This window comes from Bos taurus, chromosome 18, assembly GCF_002263795.3.
Source record: "Bos taurus isolate L1 Dominette 01449 registration number 42190680 breed Hereford chromosome 18, ARS-UCD2.0, whole genome shotgun sequence".
NCBI classification, from domain to species: domain Eukaryota; kingdom Metazoa; phylum Chordata; class Mammalia; order Artiodactyla; family Bovidae; genus Bos; species Bos taurus.
The window spans coordinates 59,078,521-59,089,865 of record NC_037345.1 but is presented as its reverse complement, the minus strand read 5'-3'; the positions used below and the strand labels follow the sequence as shown (position 1 = coordinate 59,089,865).

General features: G+C 40.1%; 1 protein-coding gene across 1 annotated transcript; it reads left to right on the top strand.

Annotated features, from left to right (window-relative positions):
* Positions 1 to 607: 607 nt before the first annotated feature.
* LOC132342729 (zinc finger protein 239-like) lies at positions 608 to 8,956 on the top strand. Its single transcript, XM_059877181.1, has one exon. The coding sequence runs from the start codon at positions 1,921 to 1,923 to the stop codon at positions 2,851 to 2,853; it is 933 nt and encodes a 310-aa protein (XP_059733164.1). The 5' UTR covers positions 608 to 1,920; the 3' UTR covers positions 2,854 to 8,956.
* The last annotated feature ends 2,389 nt before the right edge of the window (positions 8,957 to 11,345 follow it).

The window sequence follows — 11,345 nt, the reverse complement described above, 5'->3', positions numbered from 1 at the left end:
GTGATCTCATGGACTGTAGGCCACCAAGCTTTCCTATCCATGGAATTTTTTTCAGGCAAGAATAGTGCACTCGGTTGTGATTTCCTGCTCCAGGGGATTTTCCCACCCAGGGATTATATCCCACTGTGCCGTGTCTTCTGCATTGGCCGGCAGTTTCTTTACCACTGAGTCACCTCTATAGTCCTGTATGTTCTTTACCATTTAAATATGTATAAATATGCATAAAGTATGTACAATATACCATTAGTTTCTCCTCAATTATGAGACAGCAGCATGTTTAGTACAAAGTAGGATGAGCTTTGAGGTCATGGTGGGAAAATATGTTTTCTTTGCAAACTGACATGAGTTTGCATAAAATGAATGTTTTCTGATTGTGTTTGAAACTACATTACCCTAAAGTTAATTTGAATTACATATGATCACTCTTTTTTTAAAGAGTTCTATTCCTTTAGTGTTCTATAGTTTTAAGATCATCATTGCGAAGATTCGTAATTCTGTTCAGGATGGATATGACTTTTGGTATAATATCATGTGTTTGATAAGAAATAATTTATTTATGAATTGTAACTAATAGAATACCTGTGGTTCTTTATGTCTTATAGATATGTCTCATATACATATGACCAAGAAATTACAAGCAAAAGCAAACAGTGGTAAAAGGGAAATTTTTCAAAGAGTGATGTTTGGAAGAGCTGAAAGCCTTGAAATCAAAGATTTTCGCCTCAGGAAGATCCAGGAAAATATACATGACTTTGATTGTTTGTGGACAGATGATGAAAGAAATGACAAAGGATTGTCTACATCCCATAACAAAACCTCACTGATGGAAGAGATCATTATAGTAGAAGTGATGCAGGAAATAGACCTTTTGAAAGGCATGGATCAACCTTTCAGGATGAATTGCAGATGGTACAATCTGAAGGGATAATTTTTGAATGTAGTCAAGTTGTGACAAATGTCAGCACCTCAGGTTTATTGTCTCAGAGAACTCGTAATGTCTGCAAAGGCTTTTCTCATAAACATGAAAATGCTGTTATGCATCCTTCAGAACTGTTACCAGACCATGAACCACAAAAGAAAAGACCTTACAAACGTAATGAGTGTGACATAACCTTTCTTCAGGACTCAGAACTCACTAGACATCAAAGAATCCATACTGGAGGAAAACCATATAAATGCGATGTGTGCGATAAGGCTTTTTTTTTTTTTTTTTAACTTTACAATATTGTATTAGTTTTGCCAAATATCGAAAATGAATCCGCCACAGGTATACCTGTGTTCCCCATCCTGAACTCTCCTCCCTCCCCATACCCTCCCTCTGGATCATCCCAGTGCACCAGCCCCAAGCATCCAGTATCGTGCATCGAACCTGGACTGGTGACTCGTTTCATACATGATATACATGTTTCAATGCCATTCTCCCAAATCTCCCCACCCTCTCCCTCTCCCGCAGAGTCCATAAGACTAATCTATACATCAGTGTCTCTTTTGCTGTCTCGTACACAGGGTTATTGTTACCATCTTTCTAAATTCCATATATATGCGTTAGTATACTGTATTGCTGTTTTTCTTTCTGGCTTACTTCACTCTGTATAATAGGTTCCAGTTTCATCCATCTCATTAGAACTGATTCAAATGTATTCTTTTTAATGGCTGAGTAATACTCCATTGTGTATATGTACCACAGCTTTCTTATCCCTTCATCTGCTGATGGGTATCTAGGTTGCTTCCATCAAGACAGTATGGTACTGGCACAAAGACAGAAATATTGATCAATGGAACAAAATAGAAAGCCCAGAGATAAATCCATGCACATATGGACACCTTGTCTTTGACAAAGGAGGCAAGAATATACAATGGATTAAAGAGAGTCTCTTTAACAAATGGTGCTGGGAAAACTGGTCAACCACTCATAAAAGAATGAAACTAGAACACTTTCTAGCACCATACACAAAAATAAATTCAAAATGGATTAAAGATCTCAATGTAAGACCAGAAACTATAAAACTCCTAGAGGAGAACATATGCGACAAGGCTTTTAATCAAACCACAAAAGTTGCAATGCATTGGAGAATTTATACTGGAGAGAAACCACATAAATGTGATGTATGTGGCAAGGCCTTTAATCAAGCTGCAAAATTTGTAATTCATTGGCGATATCATATGAGAGAGAAACCATATAAATGTGATGTATGTGGCAAGGCCTTTAGTCAAACTTCAAACCTTGCAGTTCATCAGAGAATTCATACTGGAAAGAAGCCATACAAATGCAATGTATGTCGCAAGGCGTTTAGTCATACTGCAAACCTTACTATTCATCGCAGACTTCATACTGGGGAGAAACCATATAAATGTGATGTATGTGGCATGGCCTTTAATGAAGCTGCAAAGCTTGCAGTTCATCAGAGATTCCATACAGGAGAGAAACCACATAAATATCATATTTGTGGCAGAGCCTTTAGTCAAACTTCAAACCTTGCAGTTCATCGGAGAATTCATACTGGAGAGAAACCATATAAATGTGATGTGTGTGGCAAGGCCTTTAATCAAACTACAAGACTTGAACTTCATCAGAGAATTCATACTGGAAAGAAGCCATACAAATGCAATGTATGTGACAAGGCATTTAGTCATACTGCCAACCTTACTGTTCATCAGAGACTTCATACTGGAGAGAAACCATATAAATGTGATATATGTAGCAAGGCTTTCAGAGTAAGTTCAAACCTTGCTGTTCATCGGAGTGTTCATACTGGAGAGAAACCATATAAATGTGATGTATGTGGCAAGGCATTTAGTCATACTGGAAAACTTGGTTTTCATCAGAGTTCATATTGGAGAGAAACCATATAAATGAGGTATATGTGGCAGGGCTTTCAGTGTGAATGCAAACCTTGCAGTTCATCAGAGAATTCATACTGGAGAGAACCTCAGAAATATAAAAATTTTGACAAACCATTTAGGCACAGTCATCCATAACTCATCATCAGGCAGTTCAGACAGGAGAGAAATCATATAAATATGATGTATATGGTTAGTGCTTTATTTGAAATGATGAACTTAGAAACCATCAGAGAATTCATACTAGAGAGAAACATTAGAAATGTGACAGTTGTGAGAAACATTAGAAATATGACAGTTGTGAGAAACATTTTAGTGCAAATGTCATGAGTGTGACAAAGCCTTTAGTCAGTGCTCAGGCCTTATAATTCAGAGAATTCCTACTGCATAGAAAAGATACAAGTGAAATGAATGTGGCAGTTTCTAGTGCATGTTCAGCATTAACTGCACATTAGGCAGTTCATACAGGAGAGAAACCACATAAATGTTATTATGTGGCAAACCCTTCAGTCACAAGGAATGATGTTGCAGATCATCTGAGACTCCATACGGCAGTGAAAACTTAGACATGTAGAGAATGTGGTAAAATATATCAACTTTTTGACCCCCAGAAAATTCAAACTGGAGGAAAACTACACAAATGTGTTAGGTGTGGGAATGCTTTGATTCTGTGTTCAGGCCTAACTCACCATCACTTAATTGTTTTTTTTGTTTTTTCAATATTGTGATGGTTTTTGCTGTACATCAACATGAATAGGCCATAGGCGTACATATGTCCCCTCCCTCCTGAACCCACCTGTCTCACCACCGTATTCCTCCAGATTGTCCCAGAGCACTCGCTCATTCATCAAACTCCCACTGGCTCTTTTACATATGGTAATATATATGTTTCAGTGGTAATCTCTTAAATCCTGCCATCCTATTTCTTTTGTTTTTTTTCAATAGTTTTTCCTTAGCGTTACTTTTTCAATCCACATGTTATGACCCAGATTTAATGTTTAATTTACATTTCCTTTCTGCCTTACACTAACAAATACATAAGTCAGTGGGTTATTTTGAGACTTTTGTAACATTAAAATGCACATAGACAATTACAGGGAACATAGTAGGTGCCCTGTAAATGTAAAGAAAGACAGTTCCTTTACAATTTGAGTTCAGTCACATAATACACATAGGAATATTTATAAATATCGCCAAGTTGATAATTTTGATGAAAATAAATTCTAATGTCTTCTTAAGACTTTATATTTTACAATATGCTTTGTTGTCCACAACTGACAGATCTTTCAGAAACAGACAACAAAAAATAAGAGAAAATATATTACAATTTTCAACAAGAAGTAAATTGCCTAATTACCGTCAAGTGATCATATAGTAATTTGACATTCCATTACATTGAAGTACTGACTTAAGTATTATATATTATGATGTAAACAAGTTTTTCTCATATAAGTATTTTAAGCTTTGTCATCATAAGCATGGAAAAGAAACTTTTATAAAGAAGAGTGCATTTCTCATTAAAACTTTTTTTCTCTCTTTAATAATCTTTAAAATTTATTTTTGGCTATGCTAAGTCTACATTGTGCTGGCTTCTTTCTCTTTTTGCAGCAATTGGGCTATGAATTCTCCACACAAACTTGGCTGGGGTATGGTTGGAGACTGGCGTTTTGATGCTTCTTTTGGTCAGTCCAGAGGACTCAGTCTTTTTTTTTTTTTGGCCATGCTGAGCCTCTTTTTACTGCATGTGGGCTTTCTCTAGTTGTAGCAAGGAGAAGCAACTTTCTAGTTTCTTGTGTGCAGGCTTCTCTTTGCTGTGGCTACTGTTTGTTGTTGCAGAGCACAGGCTGTAGAGCACAGGCTCAGTACTTGTGTTGCACGGGCTTAGTTGCTCCGAGGCATGTGGTATCCTCTCAGACCAGGGATCAAACCCGGGTCCTATGCATTGGGAGGTGGATTATTTACCACTAGACCACCAGGGAAGTTCTACTCAGTGTCTTTTAACTGGGTGCTATGCATGTTAAAACACTGCCAAACAAAATTGGGGTCATCAAACAATAACCTGAAAACCAGGAGAGACTCCCCCAAACTTCTCTGGACTTGCTGAAGAGGTGGATGGACCCAAGAGACCCTTCCTGAAATACCAAGGCCAGAATGTCCAAAGCACAGTAGGGTGCCTGCTTTTCTCAATCCTGCTTTGCCCTCAGGGTGCACTTTCGCTGGGTCACTGCAGTGACTAATAAGCTTGATCCTTGAAGAAGTGGAATGTCGAGACATTTTTCTCCTTAGAAGTGTTAGTATGAAGTAGCCCTTTCTAAGAGTTGTGTGTTTCACATTCTAGCTTGTCATCCCTACATACAGCCAGTTCTTGTTTACTTAAACTGCTTAAATTCTAATTGCAGGAATATTCCTGGGTCCAGCCAGCACCCCACATCCAGCCCCACCCCACCAGCACCCCACATCAACCCCCACCCAACCCCAACCTGGCCACCAGACCAGGTTTCAGTTCCCAGGCCTCTGAATCACTTCCGCCTCAACAGCAGGACTCCACGTACAGTTTGGTTCAGTCGCTCAGTCATGTCCGACTCTTTGTGACACCATGGACTGCAGCACGCCAGGCCTCCCTGTCCATCACCAATTCCCAGAGTTTACTCAAACTCATTGTGTCGGTGATCCCATCCAACCATCTCATCCTCTGTTGTCGGACATGCAGGACTCCAAATGTTATGTCAAAACCTTTCTTTCCATTGTGATTATCCCACAGAATTTTAAGGTTTTATTAAAAGTGTTACAGTTACTTAAACCAATGAGCAATCAATGGTGCAATATGAGACGTGAGGAACCCTCAAGTACTACTTAACCCTGACAAGAGACCTCTGGAACCAAACGGAGGAACAAGCAGGAAGGTGTGCCCTGCTCGCTCGGCCCTGCTCAGCCCCCTTCTGTGTTCATCTCTTCTTTCCTGCAGCCATTCACAGGTTAGGAAGTCAGAGTATCTCCCTGTGAGCTCAACAAAGGCACTTTAGTTTAACAGTCAGGCCAAGAGGTAGGGTCCTCTGAGGCCAGCCATTATGGATGATTACAATAACCACAGCAGTGAGAAGCAAGGCAAAGAAACCGTTGCAACTTGGAATCAGAATTGGCTCTTCCCTGCAACAGTTGTGGGATCACGTTGTGTGGAACTGTTGACAAGGGTGGTCTCAGTTTTGACTGGAGGACCTGGATGTGGGCTGATGGCTAATTGTGGGTTGCCTGGAAGGGTGGGCATGCCATAGTGTCTTAGCTCAATTTACTTGGGACACAGACACTGTGACTGAGGTTTGTCTGCGTTGGTTGATTGGGAAGGTCATGATCACACCTGTGGAGGAAGGAAGGAAGTGGAACTGGGAAGAGGACTGTTACCCTGCAGTGTGTTAGAATCAAGGCCTGAGCTGAGCCCACAGGGAGGGATGGGTGCGTTGGTCCTGGAGGTGGGATCCAGAAGGTTCCCCACAGCATTGACTCCATGGAGTGGATTTTGTGATGTCTTTTGGAAGGGCAAGAATCACTATGCAATCTTAAAATACTGTTGGTAAAATCCCGGAGATGATAATGTTGGTTACTTTTAGTATTCTCTGTTATTTTGAGTTGTAATGAAGAAGGTTTCTGATGGATTTGGAAGGGGAAAAAGACCTTGGAGTGTATCTTTGGAAGTTGTTGAAGTCTCACTGGGACATGTGCATCAGCATACACATTTGTTTTTATTATTGGAGTTCAGAGATGACAGTTTTTGGGCTGGCTGAGGTCACTGTGACTGATAAGAAGCTGTCTTGAATCCGGTTTGCTTCTCGGGCGCCTTCATGTGTATTATTCCATCATAAATGCATGAGTTGTTAAACCTTGGCATCTTTTTGAGGATTGCACAGCACGATGGATGGATTATTACTGAATGTGTGGAGAGTGTGTTGAACCAGATGAAATTTCATAAGGGTCTTTCAACCTAGAAGGAAAATGGTGCTAAACTTTGATGGCAGAGGGATTTCATTAGGGAGGGGCCATTAAATCTCAGGATGTAAGGAAAGATCGGGCTCCCCAGGTGGTGCTAGTGATAAAGAATCACCTGCCAATGCAGGAGACATAAGAGACATGGGTTTGATCCCTGAGTCGGGAGGAGGGCATGGCAACCTACTCCATGGGCAGAGGAGTCTGGTGGACTACAGTCCATAGGGTCGCAAAGAGCCAGACATGACTGAAGTGACTTAGCTCACGGGCACAGGGAAGGATTATTCGTAGACTCCGAGGACCATCAGCTCCATAGCAACCTGTAGTACAAAGGCTTCTTCTGCAGATGATGCAGCTGCTATTTCTTGCTGCCAGTGCAGTGGGGTTCTCTCCATGTCTTTCCAAACCACGTGCATGTGCCGCATACTTGCACAATACAGATAAACAGGAACTCTTGTGAATGGTTGGTGGGAATGTAAATAGTACATGGAAAACAGTACGGAGGTTCCTCAAATATTAAAAAGAACATGCATAGGATCTCAGAGTCTCACTTCTGATTATATACCCAAAGAAGCAGAATCAGTGTATTTTAAAAAATATTTATTTATTTGACTCCAGTGGGCCTTAGTTGTGGATCACGAGATCCTTTTTGCATCACGCAGGACCTTTCATCCTGGCAGGGGGCTCTGGAGTATGCCGGCTCTGTCTTTGCGGTACCTGGGCTTAGTTGCTCTGCTGCATGTGGGATCTTACATCCCCAACCAAGGATTGAACAAGGATTGAGTCCCCTTTGTTGCAAGGCAGGTTCTTAACCTGGAATTCCTGTGCCCACCAGGAATGTCCTGTGAAAAATCAGTGTTTTGAAGGAGTTACCTGCATTCGTATAATCAGTATTTCTTTATTCACAACAATCATTTTTCTTCAAATAACACAGTTTTATCTGATTTCAGTTCTTCATAACAGAACTTAGTAATGCCCCAAAGGCTCTCAAGGTTGGAAGAATCTATTAGAGTTTCTTTTCATGGTGAAACCAAAGAATAGTTAATTTGGGGATTATATACTAATAATTTGCACTTGAGTTATTCTCTCCACACTCTGTCCATAGTGGAGATTTTATAGACTCTGGCCCCCTAAAACCTACTCCCCTGTTTATGGATGTTCCTGTATGATATTTCCCAATGTCCTCTTTTGTTCCCAATAAAACCAATAGTATGTGCCTGATTTACATGAAGTGAAAATAGAAAAATAAACATGTAAACTATTAGGAAATAAACTTCAGAACTAAGGTTAAAAGTGGTATCTCTTTTTGACCTTGGAGAATTCTGAAATAACTTATTTGTGATTATTTATTTATTATTGGCTGAACAGTTGTGGCTCAGGGGCTTAGTGGCTCCACAGCATGTGGGAATTTCCTGGACCAGGCATTGACCCCCTCGTCTCCTGCATTGGCAGGCCGATTACTTATCCCTGAGTCACCAGGGAAGTCCCAGAAATCATTGAGAATGCAGACTACATGGTGGTATTTTTTTGTTTGATTGATAAACTAGAAATTTCATACATTCAATCCCCAACATTTTTTGTTGTTGTTGTTACTTTGAAGTCACTGAAAGCACAAGATGGAACCAAACCCAAAGTTTAGTTTGGATACTGGGACAGATGATATGTTATGAGAATGTTTGTTAACTGATGAAGCTTTCTAGTTGGAGCACTGTAGACTTCCAACCTGACGGGAATATCTCAGCCTGCCCAGATAGGCAGCATAGGAAGCAGTTGGCTGTAAAGTCTAAAGGTATCAGTTGTCAAACACTGGAGAAACCACAGTGAGATTATTTAACAAAACACTGAATGTTTACTCATGCTATGAATTTGTTACATTCCTTTTCCTGCTGTACAGATATGTTCCATTGTTCTATACGGTTGTTGAAGATGGTAGTAAATTACTATTTATCTGTTTTGCTAAACAGAAAAATTACTATTTACTATCTATTGCCTAGGACATTTTTACATTAGCCTAATGAACAGTAATGTTTAGAAATATTTAATATTAATACTAAATAGAAGTCCAGTTTTCCAAAGCGTATTAAAATGTTGATGTAACATTATAGAATTAATAAATATCCTCCATAGTTCATTGTCAGCTGTAGTAGAATTTCTTTTTTCTTGAGTTTTTTTTTTTTAATATTGTGATGGGTTTTGCCATTCCTCAACATGAATCGGCCATAGGCATTCCTGTGTCCCCTCCCTCCTTCCCCACCCTATCCCTCCAAGTTGTCACAGAGCAGTGGCTCTAGATGCCCAGTCAAATATCAAACTCCCACTGGCTATCTATTTTACATATGGTAATATATATGTTTCAATGCGATTTTCTCAAATCATGCTACCCTATTTCTTTTGTTTTTTCAAGTTTTTCCTTAGCGTTATTTTTTCTGTCCACATGTTGTGACTGAGATTTAAAGTTTAAATTACATTTCTTCTCTACCTCACACTAACAAATACATAAGTTGGTGGGTTGTTTTGAGACTTTTGTAATGTGAAAATGCACATAAGACAATGACAGGGAACATAGTAGCTGCCCTATAAACATGAAGAAAGTTCCTTTAGGACTTGAGTTCAGTCAGTTAATACACATAGAAATATTTATAAATAGTGCAAAGTTGGTGATAATTTCTGTGAAAATAAATTGTAATGTCTTCTCAAGATGTTATTTTGTAGTCTGCTTTGTTGTCCACATCTGACGGAGCTTTTGGAAACAGACAGCAAAGAAAAGAGAGAATATATAATTTTTAAATAAAAACTAAAACTGCCTAATTACTGTCAAGTGATCATCTAGTAATTTTTGACATTCCATTACGTTGAGGAAGTATTCACTTATGATGTTATATGTATATGACATATTATGATGTAAACAAGTTTTTCTCAAAAGTATTTGTAGCTACGTCATCATAAGCATCATAAGCATGGAACAGAAACAGTTTCTATACAGAAGAATGCAGTTCTCATTACAGGAAATTTTTTCTCTCTTCTTTAATAACTTTTAAAATTTATTTTTGGCCATGCTGGGTCTTCACTGTGCCCCTGGCTTTTCTCTCCTTGTGGTGAGCAGGGGCTATAAATTCTGTACATAAAATACATAAATGTGGCTGGTGTTTGATTGGAGACTAGCATTCTGAATCTCCTTGTTTTGGTCAGTCCAGATCACTCAATGTCTCTTTTTCTTTCAGCTGTGCTTAGTCTTTTTTGCTGCACGTGGGCTTTCTCTGGTGGCAGCAAGCAGGAACTACTTTAATTGCTATGCTGGCTTCTCACTGCTGTAGCTACTCTTGTTGCAGAGCACAAGCTTTAGAGCACAGGCTCAGTACTTGTGTTGCTCAGGCTTAGTTGCTCCAAGGCACATGGTATCCTCCCAGACCAGGCATCAAACCTGTGTCCCATGCATTGGCAGGTGGATTCTTTATCACAGGACCACCAGGGAAGTGTCACTGAGCAAATCCCAGTATCTTTCAACCAGGATCCTCCTGTGTCTTTAAACCGTTAATGATCTGCCTCTTGAGAAATTTGTATGCAGGTCAGGAAGCAACAGTTAGAACTGAACATGGAACAACAGACTGGTTCCAAATAGCAAAAGGAGTACATCAAGGCTGTATATTGTCACCCTGCTTATTTAACTTCTATGCAGAGTACATCATGAGAAACGCTGGGCTGGAAGAAGCACAAGCTGGAATCAAGATGGCTGGGAGAAATATCAATAACCTCAGATATGCAGATGACACCACCCTTATGGCAGAAAATGAAGAGGAACTCAAAAGCCTCTTGATGAAAGTGAAAGTGGAGAGTGAAGTTGGCTTAAAGCTCAACATTCAGAAAACGAAGATCATGGCATCTGGTCCCATCACTTCATGGGAAATAGATGGCCAAACAGTGGAAACAGTGTCAGACTTTATTTTTGGGGGCTCCAAAATCACTACAGATGGTGACTGCAGCCATGAAATTAAAAGACGCTTACTCCTTGGAAGGAAAGTTATGACCAACCTAGATAGCATATTCAAAAGCAGAGACATTACTTTGCCAACAAAGGTCTATCTAGTCAACGCTATGGTTTTTCCTGTGGTCATGTATGGATGTGAGAGTTGGACTGTGAAGAAGGCTGAGTGCTGAAGAATTGATACTTTTGAACTGTGGTGTTGGAGAAGACTCTTGAGAGTCCCTTGGACTGCAAGGAGATCCAACCAGTCCATTCTGAAGGAGATCAGCCCTGGGATTTTTTGGAAGGAATGATGCTAAAGCTGAAAGTCCAGTACTTCGGCCACCTCACGAGAAGAGTTGACTCATTGGAAAAGACTCTGATGCTGGGAGGGATTGGGGGCAGGAGGAGAAGGGGACGAAAGAGGATGAGATGGCTGGATGGCATGACTGACTCGATGGACGTGAGTCTGAGTGAACTCCTGGAGTTTGTGATGGACAGGGAGGCCTGGTGTGCTGGGATTCATGGGGTCACAAAGAGTCGGACACGACTGAGCGACTGAACT